The sequence below is a fragment of the Protobothrops mucrosquamatus genome, unplaced genomic scaffold, assembly GCF_001527695.2.
Source record: "Protobothrops mucrosquamatus isolate PMUCROS unplaced genomic scaffold, P.Mucros_1.0 scaffold4057, whole genome shotgun sequence".
NCBI classification, from domain to species: Eukaryota; Metazoa; Chordata; class Lepidosauria; order Squamata; family Viperidae; genus Protobothrops; species Protobothrops mucrosquamatus.
In genome coordinates, this window is record NW_015389988.1 from 22,088 (window position 1) to 40,499 (window position 18,412).

General features: G+C 43.9%; 1 protein-coding gene across 1 annotated transcript; it reads right to left on the minus strand.

The window, feature by feature from the left end:
• Positions 1–474: 474 nt before the first annotated feature.
• GSPT1 (G1 to S phase transition 1) lies at positions 475–17,247 on the minus strand. The gene is made up of 14 exons (XM_015827909.1): positions 17,228–17,247; positions 16,035–16,076; positions 14,178–14,405; positions 13,339–13,372; positions 12,117–12,194; positions 10,671–10,851; positions 9,782–9,936; positions 8,234–8,374; positions 7,223–7,316; positions 6,905–6,985; positions 3,963–4,136; positions 3,427–3,516; positions 2,166–2,334; positions 475–1,027 (listed from the first exon to the last, which is right to left on the minus strand). The coding sequence occupies exons 2-14, from the start codon at positions 16,054–16,056 to the stop codon at positions 975–977; spliced, it is 1,500 nt and encodes a 499-aa protein (XP_015683395.1). The 5' UTR covers positions 16,057–16,076; positions 17,228–17,247; the 3' UTR covers positions 475–974.
• Between the last annotated feature and the right edge of the window lie 1,165 nt (positions 17,248–18,412).

The window sequence follows — 18,412 nt, forward strand, 5'->3', positions numbered from 1 at the left end:
CTGTGCCTGCACACGTGTGTTAAATTAAGATTGAGATATATTGATGCATCGCTAATGAAATAGTACCATATTTGCATGAAGTTATTTGGATGGTTTTTGAACCCCTGAAAAGGATGGGGCAGAGGAAACTTTAATACGAGTTTTGTCAATGATCTAATTCCACGTTTCTCAATCACAGCAACTTTTAAGATATGTGGACTTCAACTCCCAGAATTCCTCAGCCAGTCGTGCTTACTGGGGAGTTCTGGGAGTTGGAAGTCCACAAGTATCTTAAAAGTTGTCGAGGTTGAGAAACGCTGGTGTAATTGCTTCATTTAAAACACAGTCGGGGATCTGTCAAAGATAGGAACCCGTTTTTTCCCCCTAGAAAACCCCGTCAAATGTTAACTCTGCAGGTTAAACATGAATGCGGCAGACATTACATCCGGATAGAAACGTTATTCCAAAGTAATTAAGATACCAAAAAAAAAAAAAAGATTTCAAATTGGAGAGTTTATTAACATGGTAATTGTGTTTTGCAACATGTGCACGCATGCACACACCTGAATGATCTGCCTTGAAAAATGCTTCCGTCTGATGGGAGGGGACAATTAAACAGAAATCCTGTAGACTTATTTTTTTTTTCTCATAATTCTAGGCAATTATGTCCACATCACTTACAAAGCTATTGCCAAATCTTTCCGAGGGAGCTGAATTTAGGAAGAGGGGGAGGAAGAGTAGGAGGAGGAACAACCAAAACAAAACAAAACAAAAAAAAATGAAATTTTTCAGGGGTAAAATTCAACAGTGGCATAGCAAAGCTCTCAATATGAGAAAGCTGACAATGTGGACCTTTGCTGTGAAATCTCATCTTTGCAAAAGAGGGGGGGGGCAGTGGGAAGAAAAGAAAGAAGGCAATGTGGAATAGGGCTCTGCAAAGTCATTTTTTCCCCCCTCTCCTTACAGTATTTGTGCAGGCTTGTCAAAAACAATGTTTAGTCCTTCTCTGGAACCAACTTCAGAACTTTACCAATTGCAATGGTTTTACCTAAAAAAGAAAAAGTTAGAAAAGCACCATTAGGAAACGGGTTTTTTTCCTCAGGGTCTCACATCAAATAAAGCAAAATATATGACGGCCGGTTTGGTCTAGTGCAGGGGTAGGCAACCTTGGCTCTTTTATGACTCATGGACTTCAACTCCCAGAATTCCTGAACCAGCCATGCTGAGGGGAAATAGGTTTCCCAGCTGAGCCATGCTGGCTCAGGAATTCTGGGAGTTGAAGTCCACAAGCCACGAAGGGACCATAGTTCCCCCATGCTGGCTCAGGAATTCTGGGAGTTGAAGTCCACGAGTCATGAAGGGGCCATAGTTCCCCCATGCTGGCTCAGGAATTCTGGGAGTTGAAGTCCACGAGTCATGAAGGGGCCATAGTTCCCCCATGCTGGCTCAGGAATTCTGGGAGTTGGTCCATGAGTCATGAAGGGGCCAAAGTTTCCCCCATGCTGGCTCAGGAATTCTGGGAGTTGAAGTCCACGAGTCATGAAAGGACCATAGTTCCCCCATGCTGGTTCAGGAATTCTGGGAGTTAAAGTCCACAAATCATGAAGGGGCCATAGTTCCCCCATGCTGGCTCAGGAATTCTGGGAGTTGAAGTCCACGAGTCATAAAAGAGCCAAGGTTGCCTATCCCTGGTCTAGTGGTTAAGGCACCAGGTTAAAAAGCAAGAGACCCGTGAATTCAAGTCCCATCTTAGACCAAAAAGCCGGCCTGGTGACTTTGAGCCAATCACCAAGTGACAATCAGTTTTCATCCTGCCTTTGGCATGAAAGTCAGCTGGGTGATTTGGGCCAGTCACCAGGAGACAGTCAGTTCTAGTTCCGCCTCTACCATGAAAACCAGCTGGGTGACCTTGGGCTGACCACTCTCTCCCAGCCCAACTCACCTCGTGGGATTGTTGCTGTGGGGGAAATTGAAGGAGGAAGGGGTGTTGGGTACGTTGGCCACCTTGTACCTTTTACCATTTGTAAAAAACGATAAGGCGGAATGTAAATAATCAAATAAAAATAAACACAAGGTCACTGAAGGAATGGTTTGCAAGTCGGGGACTACTTGTAGATTTGAAGGGCCGCTGTCCGGAGATCTGGATCTTACCCCAAAGCCACAAGAACCGTTTATGCTTGCCCTACCTTCGTCTCTTAAGGTGAAGCGGCCCATTTGAGGGAAGTCTTTGAATGTCTCGAGGCAGATCGTTCCTGCCGTCCGTAAACGGGCAATGCATACTTGATCTTGTTTGACAAAACGGGGCCGTGTTTTGCTCTTCTCTCCTGATTTCTTGTCTACCAGGCAGATTAAGGCCTGCGGAAGGAAAAGAAAACCTGTGTGTGTGTGTGTGTGTCACACACTCATTTCACAAACGGAAGCCTGAAGGAATGCTCTCCGTTTTAACATTTCCCCCCAAGTTCTTGCCATCTACTCCAAAGCATTTGCTGCTTTCATCCTTCCTCCAAAATGTGGAACTTTTCGGGAGGCATGGAAGCAGCTTCTCTCTAGTAGATCGAAGGAGCTGAGCTGATTCTGGTTGATTTAGGAGGTTGTGTGACTCTAGCCAATGCGGGTTAGGTACTAAAGCTTACGGTTTACTTCGGATAAATCCAACTGATTATGACCTCTTGAAAACAACACGAAGCTAGGCTAAACGTCTGTGGAGATTCTCAGGCATCCAGATCATGGTTGTCCCAAAGAGGCTTTTTCAAAAGGCAACTGGACTTTGTTTTTCCTTGAAGACATTTCAATTCTCATCCCAGAAGCTTCTTCAGTTCTGGAGCAGAACTGAAGGAGCTTCTTGGATGAGGAGAGAAACGCCTTCAAGGAAAAACAAAAGTTTGAAAAAGCACCTTTGGGAAAAGCTAGGCAAAACTTGCCTTTCCCCCTCGGACCCTTTTAACCAAAGATATTTGCTCTAAAGACTAGTTAATAATAATAATAATAGTAAAGTTGGAAGGGACCTTGGAGGTCATCTAGTCCAACCCCCTGCTCAGGCAGGAAACTCTATACCATTTCGGACAAATGGCTGTCCAGTCTCTTCTTAAAAACTTCCAGTGTTGGAGCATTCACCGCTTCTGGAGGCAGGTTGTTCCACTGGTTAATTGTTCTAACTGTCAGGAAGTTTCTCCTTAGTTCTAGGTTGCTTCTCTCCTTGATCAGTTTCCATCCGTTGCTTCTCGTCCTGCCTTCAGGCCCTTTGGAGAATAGCTTGACTCCCTCTTCTTTGGGGCAGCCCCTGAGATATTGGAACACTGCTATCATGTCCCCCCCTCGTCCTTCTCTTTGTTAAACTAGACATACCCAATTCCAGCAGCTGTTCCTTATATGCTTTAGCCTCCAGTCCCCTGATCATCTTTGCTGTCTTTGCCACAAGCGGGAATTTGTCGATCCCCAAACACTTACTGTAATCTCGACTTCTTCAATGCAGGTATGAATATGCAGCACCGCATTGTAACCTGGGCAGATGATGGATTTGTGTTCAATGATCACTATCTGTAATCAAGAAGAGGCCAGTTAAATCAATCTGGTTTCAGTAATGCCTATTCCAAATTGGGTGGCCCGATGGCTCAGTGGTTAATAATAATAATAATAATAAAGTTGGAAGGGACCTTGGAGTCCAAAGGTTAGTCCAGTTAAGACACTGGGCTTGTCAGCTGGAAAGCCGTCAACCCAGGTTTGAGACCCAAGCGCCAGGAGAAGGGATGAGCTCCTGTCCTCGCTCCAGCTGCTGCCAACCCAGCAATTTAAAAGCATGCAACTGCGAGTAGATAAATAGGTACCACTTTGGTGGGAAGGTAAGAGAGCTCCATGACATCATGCTGGCCACATGGCCACAGAAATGGCTGGCTCAATGGCCTTGAAACAGAGATGGGCGCTGCCCCTTCTAGTCAGCAACAGCTATTCCAAATTAGAGAACAGTCCTCCTTCAGGAGGCATACCTGAGCATCAAATGTGCGTCCAGAATGACACAGGTTATTAAGATCACAGAGTATAAACCCCGGGAGAATTTCCTCCTCTTCGATTCCTTTCAGTCGGATCTTCAGATTTTCACCTGGAGCTACAGCCTCGGTCTCTACGTCGTCGGAAAGGATCCCAAGGACTTCCACGTTGTGCTGAAAAAAAAAAAAAGAGATCGTGTCTCCATGACGTGTCGTGCGTGCTCAACAATATTTTAGGCTCATGCAAAAGGCTGAGTTGTTACCTGCCATCTACATATTGGATGATTTTTTTGGGGGGGATACCAAGATTAATATCTCATGAAATAACAGCATTGTTTTAGAGCGTCTTGCTTTTGGGGTTTACAATTACAACATGGTCTCCCAAATAAATATTTCTGCATGTAAAAGTCTATACCTCTGTCCAGGAATGCCAATAGAAGAGAATTTATTTGTAGCTCAGGATTGAATTGTGGGGTCCTTGGGGCTCTCTGAGCTTAATTGTGGGTTTTTTTGCAGACGTTTCATTATCCAGCCAGGTAACATCATCAGTGCTAAGTAGCACTGATATTATCTAGCACTGATGATGATAAGGATTACCTAGCACTGATGGTGTTACCTAGTCTACTTTAATTTCTGAAATTGGGTGGCATATAAATTTAACTAATTATCCTCATCATCCTGAGACTTCACTCGCTGTCACTTTATTACTCCAGAAATAATACTCCATTGAGCCAGCACTGTCCCTGTCTAAGGAACTATAACTACTGAATGCGTATTTTTTAACCTGGAATTTTCCGTGTCCTTTTCTTAAGGAACTCACAACCAATGTTTTTTTTTCCCTTTGGCAAGCAAACTGAACAATGTAGGAAAACATTCCGTTTTTAAGACACACATATGAAACGTGTTACTGTATTTTGAATTAAAAACTCTTGGGATGGGGGATAGAAATGTCCCTCTTTTTGTCACGAACCTGCTGTTTTGACTGCCCCAACAAAATCGGGTAGGATTGCTTTGGTCTTCAATCTTTTGAAAACTAAGGACCTAAACATGGCCCTGAGCCAGACAGACAACCCTCATGCCGGTTATTTATAACTTCAGAAACCACATCCCATCCACTAAAATTTGAGGACTGGCGGAGAGCCAAAAGTTGCGAAACGAAGTCCCTTGCTTGAAGGTAAACATGCAGAGAAATATGTGTTTTAAAGGCAAGAATCAGGGTAGAAAGAATGCCTGGCTATTTAATAACCACCACAGGCCTTAAGAACTCAAGTCAGTTTTATTATTTTTCCTTGTTGGCTTTCCACATCCTAACAGTAGTACTGCAGATTTTTCACTGATTTCAGGGAGAAATACGGAGCTTCTGAGCCCATCTTTAGGATTTGGGCATTGTCTCCAGCTAGAACGAAAATTAAAAAAAATATATCTAATTTTCTTTCAGAGCCAGAGTGAGAACATAGGAAGACTTTACCATAAGCCTTAAATAAGACTGCATTTTTTTTATCACTGTGAACTTAGGCACCCTACCCCAGCCTCTCCTGAAAATAGTGAAAAGCTACATTTGGTCCACAGTTTTTTCCCCATTAAATACTAAACACTTAAGCAGTGTTCCTCGCTCTGAAAAGTTTGCCCATCTCTGGCATATAGTTTTACCGAAGACAGATGACGTTCGGTTTTTGCTTTCCTGCCAACTGTTCAGGAAATATGACATTTATGCAACTGCATGAAATTTGAACCCCCCTTTCAGGAACATTTCTGGGAAAGGATTAAGCGTTAAGGGAACATCTGCTCGAGGTTTTGATGACCCAAACTCTGTCCTTGCTGAGCAGGCTTTTTTAGAGTGGAAAAGCAGATGGCTAGGAAGTTAACCCTCACACATATTTCTCAGTTAAAATTCAGTGAAGGGTAAGCACCTTCCGAGCGGTGTGAGCACCTAATTAACATCGGAAATCATTTTTTTCAAACAATCCATTTTGAAATATTCAGAGTAATCTGCCTGTATTTTTTATTTCCCCGCTTCTTATTTCGTTTTAATTGTTTCTGAGCTTTAAAAAGATTCGTGCCAAGTTTCTTCTGAATCCTACCTCTTGACGGTAATTTCTATCCAAATATTGCTTTTGGGGTGCATCTTCTGCCAGGTCTATGCACTGGGGAGTTGTTAATACTGTATCTCTGTATTTGTACTTTCTTTGTGTGAAAACACTGAAAAAGGCTGGGCACAGAAATAGAAAAGCTGCATTCTAGCAACTTCCATTATTTTTTTTGCTTCATTCAAGCTTCTATTTCTAGAATGTATCTGCAAACCTGGGAGTGGTTTTGCCAAGAACTGCTTTTTTATCTCTACCTCCTGTTTGACTGCAGAGATTCAAGGATACTGCAGAACACAGGACGGGCTCAAATCTTAAAGGCCAACCACTCTGGGACGTTTGAGGAGAAAACAAAAACCCAAGTGAGCAACAACCTCATTGTTAAACAATTCCTGTGGGAAATGGGAGGCTCCAGAATTCAATACTGTAATAGGAGTATCTGTTTACTCTCTTTTCTTAAACTAACAGGGCTGTCACGTTCTTTTACAGGAAAGAGGAAGAAAATAAACTTTGCATATCAGACTTTGACCTAATAATGCAATCTGGTCTTCAGCTTACTGATATCCCCTGCAAAATTCATCCTCCGCCTTGCCGGTTGCGATTGGTACCCCGTTATCTGCTATTATAAAGCAGCAGCCCAAATTTAAAGAGTTCCTTTAACTAAACCAGGGGTGTCCAACTGGCTGAGGAATTCTGGGAGTTGAAGTCCCCAAGTCTTAAAGTTGCCAAGGCTGGACACCCCTGCTTCAATTCTGGGAGATGAATTCCCCAAGTCTTAAAGATGCCAAGGCTGGACGCTCCAGAATTAAACATTTGCTAGATGAACTGAAAGAGGCTTAAAGATAAAACACGACATACCTTGTTTGGCATCATCACGAGCTGCTGTCCTTTGCAAATAGACCCCGATTCCAGTTTACCCAACACCACCGTGCCCATATCCTTCGCGTGGGGGGAGGGAGAGAATGAGAAAACAACAACCAGGTTAAGAGAATATGGTCAAAACAGGGTCTGATTCCCTTATCAAGAGTTAACTGTGCCATGTGACTGCCCCCCTAAAGCAAGAGTATTATACTTTCCAGGTTAAGTTGCGTACCTACTCCTACTCCTACACTAGTGTTGGAATTGTACCTTTTACTTATCAACACAAATATACCTAGTATTTATGTAGTTGCGTACCTTATATTTATCAACAATTGGCAGCCTGATTGGTCCATCAAGTGATCGGTTGAAATTTGGCAAGTTATCCAAATATGGAATAAATGGTAGCCCGCTGGAGGGGGAAAAAAAAAAAAAAGAGGAATACAGGATCAAAATCTATGGTACGTTTTTGATTATGGACAAAATTTCTATCCAGGATGCAACTAACATCTAAACCCAGCAAGGTTCTTTGTGAGATATACTCAAGTGGAGGTACCGGATGGGGCTGCAGGAGTTAAATCCTGCCTTTTTATCAGCAACTGCGGAGAACGTGAAGAACTCAATGAACAGAGTGTTCTATCCTCAAATATCAAATGTGACATCTTGATTCTCTTTGGGCAAACTGAAACGTGGCAATACTTCATAGCCTAGTTGTCTGCTTGTGTTAGATACGCTCTTGTGGGCCCCTGTGCGATCTTCAGAAAAATGCGCCGCGGTGAGAGGGTCCTTCCTTAACTTGGCAGCCTCTGGTGTCTGGGGCCCCAATCCCCATAATCCTCAGCCAAAACTGTAATTGCACAGAAAGATCACTTGGGAGCCACTTGCACTAGTAGAGCAGGGGTGTCAAACTTGCAATGTCACATGACTTTTTTTTGCCGTTGCCGGCAATAGGGTGGGCGTGGTTTCGCTATGATGCATCCAGCCCGCGGGCCGGCAGTTTGACACCCCTGCACTAGAGGACTGTTTCTCAACCTCGGTACCTTTTAAGATGTGTGGACTTCAACTCCCAGAATTCCCCTGGCTCCATTCAGTCGCCCTGTCTCCTCCCCAAGGGGAATGATGCAAGGAATTACAGCAGGGGTCTTCAAACTTGGCCACTTTAAGACCTGTGGACTTCAACTCCCAGAATTCCTCAGCCAGCCCCTGAGGGCTGGCTGAGGAATTCTGGGAGTTGAAGTCCACAGGTCTTAAAGTGGCCAAGTTTGAAGACCCCTGAATAACAGGGTCGTAGAAAGAAAGGAAAAAAATGTGGCAAAATGAGATACTTACATATACCAAGGGCAAAAGTCAGATGGCTCTTTGAGATTCGCGCCAGTCAGTCCCGAGCAGGGCATGAAGTGAATGTCCTTTTTGGGGTTGAACCCCACTTTCTTCAAGAATGGCACCAGTTTTTCTTTACATTCTTCATACCTGAAAGATGGGCCACGGGGGAGAAAAAAAATATATGAGAGGCTGAGACGAGCCATCAAGCCACTTAGCCAGAGAGGCTGGCTAAGAACAGAATAAAACTAATAGCAGGACATTGACTGAATGTAAAGACTGAATGTAAAAGTAATTAAGATATGTATAACCTAAAAACGTATTGATAAATGTAATAATGATATTTTTATTTAGTTGATATAATAAGAACTGTATTAGCTTAAATATGAGATAGTAGATATTAAGGGGAAAGGAGAGGAAATATTTGAGGTTGTAGTTTGAGATTTGTTATCAAAACATTTTGCATGTTACTGAACTATTGATTAACCCAGACACCACGTTGCTTTTTAAATACCAAAATGTAAAATTAGAAAATTAATAAAAAAATTTATATATATAAAAAAATATTTGGTGGTCCAGCGTTGTCAGTCTCTCGTCACCATCCTCACCCTCATGCAAGTTTCACCTCAAAATAGAGCCACCGGAAGTCCTCAACTAATGACTACAACTGGGACAAGAATTTCTGTTGCCTCGCTGTTCAGTGAGTCATGATTTCACCACCTTTCCCCCCAAGGTTGTTAAATGAATCGCTGTCATTGTTGTTAAGCCAATCTGCCTTTTCCCTTTGACTATGCTTGTTGGAAGTTGGTAGGGAAGGCCACACCTAGCGATCCCTTGACCCTGGGATGGCGCAACCTCATAAATGCGTTGCCAATCGCCCCAATGTTGATCGCAGGAGTACAAGCATGCGGCGATGCTTGCAAGGGTGAAGACTGGTGCCCAGTCACTTTTCCCAGGGCTGTTGTAACTTCAAACGGCCACTAAACAGGTGGCTGTAAGTTGAGGACAACCTGCACGCTAGAATTGAACTCAAATTGAAGTCAAATTCATACCTTTCGACTAATGGAGAAAACTAGCATGGGGTTAAAGTCTCTGGAGATTCTTAATCCTCCAGATCCTGGTTGTCCCAAAACTGTTTTTTTTCAGGAGGCAACTGGACTTTCTTGTTTTTCTTTGAAGACTTTTCATTTCTCATCCAAGAAGCTTCTTCAGCTCTGACTGCATGGTGGGGAACGGAAAGATTTATACTCCTTGCAGACAGCTAGTCATTTGCATCCTTTTCAAGACTCCACCATCTAGTCAAGAGCTGAAGAAGCTCCTTGGATGAGAAGCAAAACATCTTCAGAAGAAAAACAAGAAAGTCCTGAAAAAGCACCTTTGGGGCTAGCACAGGCTTCCACACGTACCTGCTTTCATTAGGGTAATTACACCTGATCTTTGGACTTTCTCCATCCAAAGTGTATGAGCCCGGCTCCATTTCTGGAAGTTATCAGCCAAATACTCGCTACTCTTAACGTGCAATTTTGGCACAAAGCAGAACTGAACTCAAGTACTTGCCTTTCGTTACTCCAGTTCACAGTTGGGTCGTCCATTTTGTTAATGAGAACTATTAAGTGTTTTACACCCGCCGTTTTTGCTAGCATGGCGTGCTCTCTCGTCTGCCCTCCTTTCTCGAAACCTGTTTCAAATTCCCCTTTTCTCGCAGAGATTACCTGGTTGAAAGAATAAATCTAGTTAAAGCTTTGGAGGGTCGGGCTACCATGCAATCTGATTTGCCTCTGGGTAGTAAGATGATTACCAGACAGCTCTCAAAGTAAAAGCTTTGCTTTAAGGTTTTATGCTGAGAATTACGACCAGCCCACGGGGTGCCTACATGAGCAATTTTTTATCACTGATACCAGTTTCACAATACAATCTCCTGAACAGGTACACGGTGAGTTAAAAAGGTGTAACCAAGCAGGTCACTCTATATACAGTAGCTACAAGAACTGCACAGGTCCTTTATAGACTGCTATAGCACAATATTTAAATAGCCATTTCTATAATTACTGGACTTAACAGCAAAAATAAACTACGCAATGACAATACAATAAAAAAAATAACAACAAAATGAAAAAAAAAACAAAGGGCAAAAGTCTACAGAACCAGTCCCGAGGAAAAAATATTAATATATAGGCAAACTCAACCTTTTCCTTGTTAATAACTTGAGACCATACTGAAAAATACTGCTTCATTTTCTTATTTCTCCAGTAGAAGAACATTTCAAAGATTGATAGAGAATCTAATACATGTTTTTATTATACTTTTTAATCTGCTTTACTGTTAATTTTTCAGCGCCAGCTTACCAGCTACTGGGCAATTTTAAAATAAAGAACACAACTATAAAACAAAGGTAGATGAATTAAAACAGTTCTCCAACTGATCCATAAACAAGAAAGGCTCTTACCAATACAGCTAAATCAGCTTGAGAAGCACCACCTATCATATTTGGAACGAAGCTCTTATGCCCTGGAGCATCTAAAATTGTGAAGTGTTTCTTTTCTGTTTCGAAATACGCACGGCCTACTTCCACCGTTTTCCCCTTGTCCCGCTCTTCCTGGTTTGTGTCTAAGGCCCAAGAGAGATACCTATTACAAAAAAAAAATAAGAAGGGAAATATCTGATATAAAATTGATTAATTACACTCGTTCTTGGGAGAATTTATGATAGGTTCTATCCTAAAACTTTATTCGAACGTTCTCAGCCTTCCCAACAGCTACGCGAAATGCTTCTATATTTAGGGGTGTGTCCAACCTTGGCCACTTGCTGGCTGGGGAATTCTGGGAGTTGAAGTCCACACGTCTTAAAAGTTGCCACGACTAGACACCCGTGTTCTATGCAGTTGTGGGTTTTATTTTGGGCTCTGGCATGTGTCTCAGGAAATGGGACGTGCAAGGGATTATCTGCAGGCAGGGGAGTAAAATAAGTTAAGATGGGGGTCACAGCCATGTGATTGAAGCCACACCCCCTTTGTACATCTGTTGTGAATGGCGAATGCAGGTCTAAATTTGCAACTGATATATGTGGGTTGGTACTGCGTTCTTCTAGATTGTTATCAATTTCTCAGTCCAGTTTACAGGTTTGAGGTTTCCTCCTGTTCTCTCTTCCACGGGACAACCAGATTTCCTTTCCTCGGGAAAAATCTACTCTGTGTGTCGTGTTCTCTCAGGACAGCTTAAGATTCCACTGAGGTATAAGGCTATGTCTACTCTTTATTGTCTATTTGCCAACTCACTGCATTTTCCCAATTGCAAAAAGACTTTCTTAGCTGCTAATTGCTCAGAACTTGGCAGAAGAGCTAATTTCCCTCTGGAAAATGAACCCAGACAATTACAAATCAAATTTATAATGAACTGCCCAAGAACCTAAATTGAAATGATTTGTGATGACATTATACCAACACTGGGAATTCCTCAAGCAGGCAAGGGGGATGTTTGGGATTACAGCTTTTAATTGGCATGACATCCATTCCTTGCGCAGACAATGCTCAAGGTCAGAAATGTAGTTCAGTGTTTCTCAACCTCAAGAAGTGTGGACTTCAGCTCCCAGGATTCCCCCAGAGAGCATGCTGTGGCACCCATGCAGCCCATTCACCCCCCCCTCCTTTTTCCAGCTAGCTCCATGATGAAACAACCTAGAAATTGTGTTAAGCCTGTTGCATTTATTTATAGAACTGGAAGCCTAATTTTATCTTGATGTACAATTTCTCGTGTCTTCCAAAGTCAGCAAGCCAGGATCCGGTTCAAACACTCAGGGATTCTGAAAGCTAGGCCAAGCACATCTGGAGGACACGAGGCAAGGAGAGGCTATCATCATTTAACGGGGGTTAAATTTTAAAATGTAGGCTTCGTACCAGGTTTCTCTGTTTTTTTCTTTAGCTTCTCTTTCATATTTTTCGAGCGTTCTTTTATCAACCATGCCGGTCAAATACCTGAAAAGAATTCGGTACGTGAGATACGAAGAAGGAACACATGGAGTAGAAAGCAGTTTTAACAGAGTTGCAGTTTTGTTTTAGAAAAAGAGCAAGGACAGGTTTCCTTGACTTACGACCAGTCCCCTTAGTGACGGTCTGAAGTTACGATGGACCCCGCCCCAAAAGACACTTACAGCCCAGTTCCAACATTCCAATAACCCCCTGAAGTCACATGACCAAATTTTGAGTCCTCGGCAACGTGTCCCATGGTCACGTAACCACAATTTTAAAAAGGTGTGCTTTACAACTGCAATGCTTGTTTTACGACTGTAGTGTTTGCTATACAACCATGGGTGTTTGCTTAATGGCCACCACAAAAAGGTTGTAAAATCAGACCGGACAGGTGTCCCATTTTACAACCATCAACACTTATGACCGTAAATTTGTAAGTTGAAGTCTACCTATGGAATGAAATGGCTTGAGCAGAAACTGAACCCCATTTGGGCAGTCTATGGTTTCAAGAATGCACAGCTGCAGATAAAATAAAGCAGTGGTTCTCAACCTTTTTAATGCCGTGACCCCAACCGGTTGTAAGTCGAGGACAACCGGTCGTAAGTCAAGGACTAAACCGGTCGTAGGTTGAGGACTACCCAACCGGTCGTAAGTCGAGGACTTTCCCTGCCCGGGAGCGCCGCGCATGCGTGGTTCCGCCCCCTGCGCCGGCCGAGGCGTAGCTGGTAAGCGGCAGAGTCGGAGCAGGCCGACCACCAGCTGGCCCAGCTCAAGGGAGGTAAGGCACCCGCCGGAAAAGGGAAAAATGGCGGACAGCCTTGCTTGGCGACCCCCGTGAAATGGTCGATCGACCCCAAATGGGGTCCCGACCCACAGGTTGAGAATCGCTGAAATAAAGTGTTCAAAACTTTCCCTCCGAACGAATTGGGAAGATCAAGAGGTGGCAGGTTACGAAGTGGAGAGAACAGTAGCAATGCCGACCAACGTTTTAACAAGCTCTCACAAAAATGGAAAGTTATTTTCTAATAAAAGCGTGTCAGATTATCAGCTGCAGTATTCTTTGATTATAATTATACCTTTTGATTCAGACTAAAAGGCCAGCTAAAAGATGACTGAATCAAGTATGTATGGGGGGGGGGGAATTACTTACATTATTTGCCCTCCAATTGTTGATTTTCCAGCGTCTAAAAAAATAAAAAGGTAGACAAAAGATATTTAAAATCAGCTCTTCGTGAGCAGCTAAGCTATTTAATTCCTTTTTGTAAAGGACTCAATTTTCCCATCAGCATATGCCTTTGTCCTATATAATTGCACAGAACTAATAATTTAGGGTGGATTTTTTTTTNCCCATCGACCGGTACGCTCCCATAGAGTGGGTCTCCTCAGGGTGCCGTCAACCAGACAGTGCCGGCTGGCGACCCCAAGGGGGAGGGCCTTCTCTGTGGGAGCTCCCACCCTCTGGAATGAACTGCCCCCAGAGATCAGGGTTATCCCTGATCTCCCTTCCTTTCGCCGCGCCCTCAAGACTTGGTTATTCCAGCTTGCGGGACTGGCCTAGGGTAATTTTTAGGGGGGTTTTAATTATATTTTAAATTCGACAAATATTTAAATATTCCTTTTAATCAATTTTAAATTTGTATTGTTTTGTATGTATTTTAAATAGATTGTCAGCCGCCCTGAGTCCTACGGGAGAAGGGCGGGATATAAATCCAAATATAAATAAAATAAAAAAATAAATAAATTCCCCTCCCCTGCTACTATTCTAGGTTGCTCGCGTACCACCTGCCAGGTGCCAATGTACCACAGCTGGTACCCGTACCACTGGTTGAAAAGCCCTGCTCTAAACTGATGACATGCTTCACTCCGCCCGCAGCCCTGCCTGCTCTTCTCCTACAGTGGATCAAACTAGGGAGGCAAGTCCATGGAGGACCATTCGCTGTCTGAATATTGCCTTCAAAGTCACTTCTCGGGCTCTCTAGCGCAACTTACCTACGTGTCCAATGAACACCACGTTCACGTGTTCCTTCTTCGGAGCACCCGGGGGCGCTACCATGGATTTGGGTTTTGGCATCTCCTCCTCTTCCTCCATCATTTCCTGGGTGCTCTCTTCAATGGGCCCTGCGTCGCCGGAAGGGCCACTTGCTAATTCGGGTTCAATGGCTTCTTCTTTGTGGTCCCACGATTCCTCAGGGGACACTGCCGTTTCTCCATTTTCTACTGGGATGGAATAAAGGAGAATCAAGGAGAAACGTCCTAACAGTCAGGACAACTAACCAGTGGAACAGCTGGAGACTAGAGAGTCGCTCAGCTGAAATGGTATAGGTTCTCCTGCCTGAGCAGGGAGCTGGACTAGAAGACCAGCTCTATTCTAAATGTAAAATGCAAATAGTTACTTGAAGGAGAGGAACGTTTTTCAGTGGCTTTCTTGGGAAGGACAGGAGAAGGCTTAGCAAGACTACTACAGAGGGGTTGCCTGTTTTAAGTTCCAGTTTTCATTTATTTTCCTCTGTCCCCCTGGCTGAGTGTTGAGCTGCACGTTTAAATTTTCATTTTCGCAGCCCCCACTTGGAGGCTGATTGTAAGTAAATAAAGTCAAGCCGCCTACTATTCATGAGATTTGGCTATTTTAACACAGAAGCCCTTTTCTCAACTACAGGGGTAGGAATGCTGAAAATAACCTCCAGACCATAACATTTTAGTAAAAGGTATGCTGGAATTCACTAAGGGAGCTGTTTATGAGAGCTACTGAATGCTAGTCGCCTTTCCTTTCTCCTTCTCTGTTTATTTTCCTATGACAGTGATGGCGAACCTTTTAGAGACCGAGTGCCCAAACTGCAACCCAAAACCCACTTATGCATCGTCGAGTGCCAGGCGGGTGTGGCCCATTGACTGGGTGTGACCAATTGGGTGGGTGTGGCCAATTGGGTGGGCATGGCTGCAGTGGTAACAGCAGAGTGGGTGGGACTAAAAAGTTCAATCAATCAATTCCAACTTTGCAAGAACATTTTTTTTCCCGCAAGAAGTTGAAATTGACTGATTGAACCTTTTTTTTTTTTTTTTTGCACATGGCGGCGGAGGCCTAAAGCGAAAAGGTTTTATAAAATCCAGCTGAAAGCCTAGGACTGGGGCGACAACACGCGTGCCCACAGAGAGGGCTCTGAGTGCCGCCTCTGGCACCCGTGCCATAGGTTCGCCACCACTGTCCTATGAAAACTGAAAGTACGGGTTCTATCCATTTGGGAATTAAAAGCAAACTACCACCCCAATCTTTCCTGATGGGGATAGTTGACAGCTTCCATAATGCTTAGCTGTGAGGACACCAGGCTGGAAAAGGCTGTCAAGGGGAGGGTTAGCTGCCATTCTGTGATTTGAAATAGCTTTATTAAACAAGGGTAAATGCAAGCCCTGGATCTCACTCCGAGGCAAGGAAAGTGACTATCCTTGGGGGGTGTCCTGATGTCAGCATTGCTTTCTCCATATGGCTCCTTAAATTACTGATCTTCTCTGCCTCTGCCGTGAACATTTGCACAAATACTCACACACACACCCCCCAAGCACTACTTCTCAAGAATGGGAAAAAAAGCGGTTGCTGGTATTGCTAAAATGAACCTTTGCAGATCTACTGCAGAGCCTCTGGGACCCACCACTAGCCAGGGGAACAACATACCATTCTAGAAAAACTGCAAATTTAATCATCTCTCAGCACCTAGCTTTTCAAATTGGCCTAGCAGTTCCACAAACCAGAGAGGATCATAATAAGGGACCAATTGGGAAGAACATCCAGGTTGCAAGGCAAAAAGAGGGGGGGGGGGGTGTCAGTTCAAGCTATGCTATGTGGTTTCTTACCAACTGGTTCGGAGATTTCCATACCAATGGCAACGTTTGACCCTAGAAGAATAAAAAGAAGTAGGTTAAAGAGGCAGCATTGGCTCAATCGTCCCGGTTCATATTCTTTTTGAGCACCGGACTAATTGTTATTTGTTCACTGCACAGTCAGGTCAGATGCTCAGACTGGATTTGGCATTTCTATCCACCTCGCGAGTCCTTCCCAAGCACCCGGGAGAGACAAATGTGGATGGCTGATGCTGTTACAGTTATAGGTTGCAGGATGTAAGCCAGTGGTTCTCAACCTTTTTAATGCCGCGACCCCAACTGGTCGTAAGTCGAGGACTAAACCCGTCATAAGTCAAGGACTAAACCGGTCGTAAGTCGAGGACTAAACCGGTCGTAAGTCGAGGACTACCCAACCGGTCATAAGTCGAGGACTTTCCCTGCCCGGGAGCGCCGCACATGGGTGGTTCCGCCCCCTGCGCCGGCCGAGGCGTAGCTGGCAAGCGGCAGAGACGGAGCAGGCCGACCACAAGCTGGCCCAGCCCAAGGGAGGTAAGGCACCCACTGGAAAAGGGGGAAAAAATGGCGGACAAAAAAAATGGCGGACAGCCTTGCTTGGCGACCCCCGTGAAATGGTCGATCGACCCCAAATGGGGTCCCGACCCACAGGTTGAGAACCACTGATGTAAGCTGTTTCAAGCAAAGCTGCCTTTTGCAATTGACTAATGGTGATCTTGTCAATGCCAGTGGTGTTCAAGGGGTGCTCCAATCGTTTTGGGATTGCACCCAAGGCTCCTATTACTATTGGTACTATTATTATTATTAAATTTATATGCTGCTCATCTCACTGTCAAGCAACTCTGGGTGGCTTACAACGTGACAAAAGCAACAATATAAAACATCAAACTAATACAAATGAGCTAAGATAGGAACCAATACACAACAGCGTGGGGTGGGAGAGGGTCTTCTTTTTAATCCACTCACCACCTCCAGCATGAAATGCCTCCATTGGGGCCCCAAGTCAGGTAGGAGAGCCAGTTTTTGAGGCCCTGTCAGAAAGCCAAGAAGGTGGGGGCAGATCTCACCTAGAGGGCTATGATGTTCTAGATTACTTCTAATTGTATAAAAGCTTCACAAATTTGTTTCCTAATCCCAATAGCTCAGCTTGACGTTTGTCTCACATACACACAAAAAAGAAAATGTATTACCTTCACAAGACGGCAGGTGTTCGTGTGATGATTCTGCCGACGCCCCTTCAAAAAAAAATATATCAACACTGAAATAAATATTTGGTGTAACCTCAGGGAAAATTCAAGAACAAAAGTGGGGGGTTTTAGATGATTGGAGACTCCTTGTCTCATTCTGGACAAATGGCTAGCCAGTCTCATCTCCTGCCTTTGTTTCAACTCATTGGTGTCCAGCCTTGGCAAAGTTTAAGACTTGTGGGCTTCCACTCCCAGAATTCCCCAGCCAGCATACTCCCTTCAAAATACTCTAAAATGTTGTTTCCTTTCCCAAATAAGACGCGTTTCAACAATGCTACTCTTCCATTTCCCAGGAGGACTATTATACAAAACTGTCAGGGCTGAACAAAACCCAACTCAAATCCTTCGCCCCTTAAAAGCTATTGAGCTCCATGGATATTCACGCAATCTGGATCCAGAGCACAATCAAGTTCCGGTTAAAGAAAAAAAAAATTCAGCGTAGTTCTTAATGATTAATCATCCTTTCAGGAGCACCCAATCCCGACAAGTAATGTTTTCAGAGAATCAACTCTTGAAAACTATCAAGGCGGGGAAATTGTGACCTCATATTCTTTTGGAAGAGCGGAATAAAAGTTGCATCAGCTCTGATGCAGGAAGTGTGACGTATTAGAAGCTGCCATGCTCTTAAAAGAATCCTGCGTAGTTCTGTTGAAGCCATCAATGTGTACTTTGTTTGTGACTATTGCACAACCTGGCTGGGATAAATACTTAAATCTGCAGGATTTTTCCATTCTCTTTGCAAAGGAAATTTTTTTGTGCAAACACTGGACGGTGTTCTACCAAACTTATAAAAAAGCATTTGCTTGCTTCGTATAAGATAGCTTGAGTTGGAAGCTCTTGAAGCCAAGTTTGAAGACCCCTGGCTTAGGCTGAGACCAATGGGTCACAAGCCATGTCTTAGCCTAAGCCAGGGGTCTTCAAACTTGGCTCTTTCATGACTTGTGGACTTCAACTCCCAGAATTCCTCAGCCAGCGTGCCTGGCTGGCTGAGGAATTCTGGGAGTTGGAGTCCAGACCCCTGGCCTAAGCCATCTCACAAGCTTGTGATCATAACACAAACTGATCTAAGCACATTAGCCTCAGCGTTTATATCAATGCAACAACAACAGATGAAAACCAACAATTTTA

What these genes read in the sequence shown, in the direction of transcription:
- GSPT1 (XM_015827909.1), bottom strand. Translation starts at nt 16,056, where the DNA reads ATGGAAATCTCCGAACCAGTTG. An exon ending in GAAAAAAACAGAGAAACCTG is followed by an intron (nt 10,852 to 12,116) that starts GTACGAAGCCTA and finishes TTTTTGTAATAG; the next exon opens with GTATCTCTCTTGGGCCTTAG. An exon ending in CTTCACCTTAAGAGACGAAG is followed by an intron (nt 1,028 to 2,165) that starts GTAGGGCAAGCA and finishes TTTCTTTTTTAG; the next exon opens with GTAAAACCATTGCAATTGGT.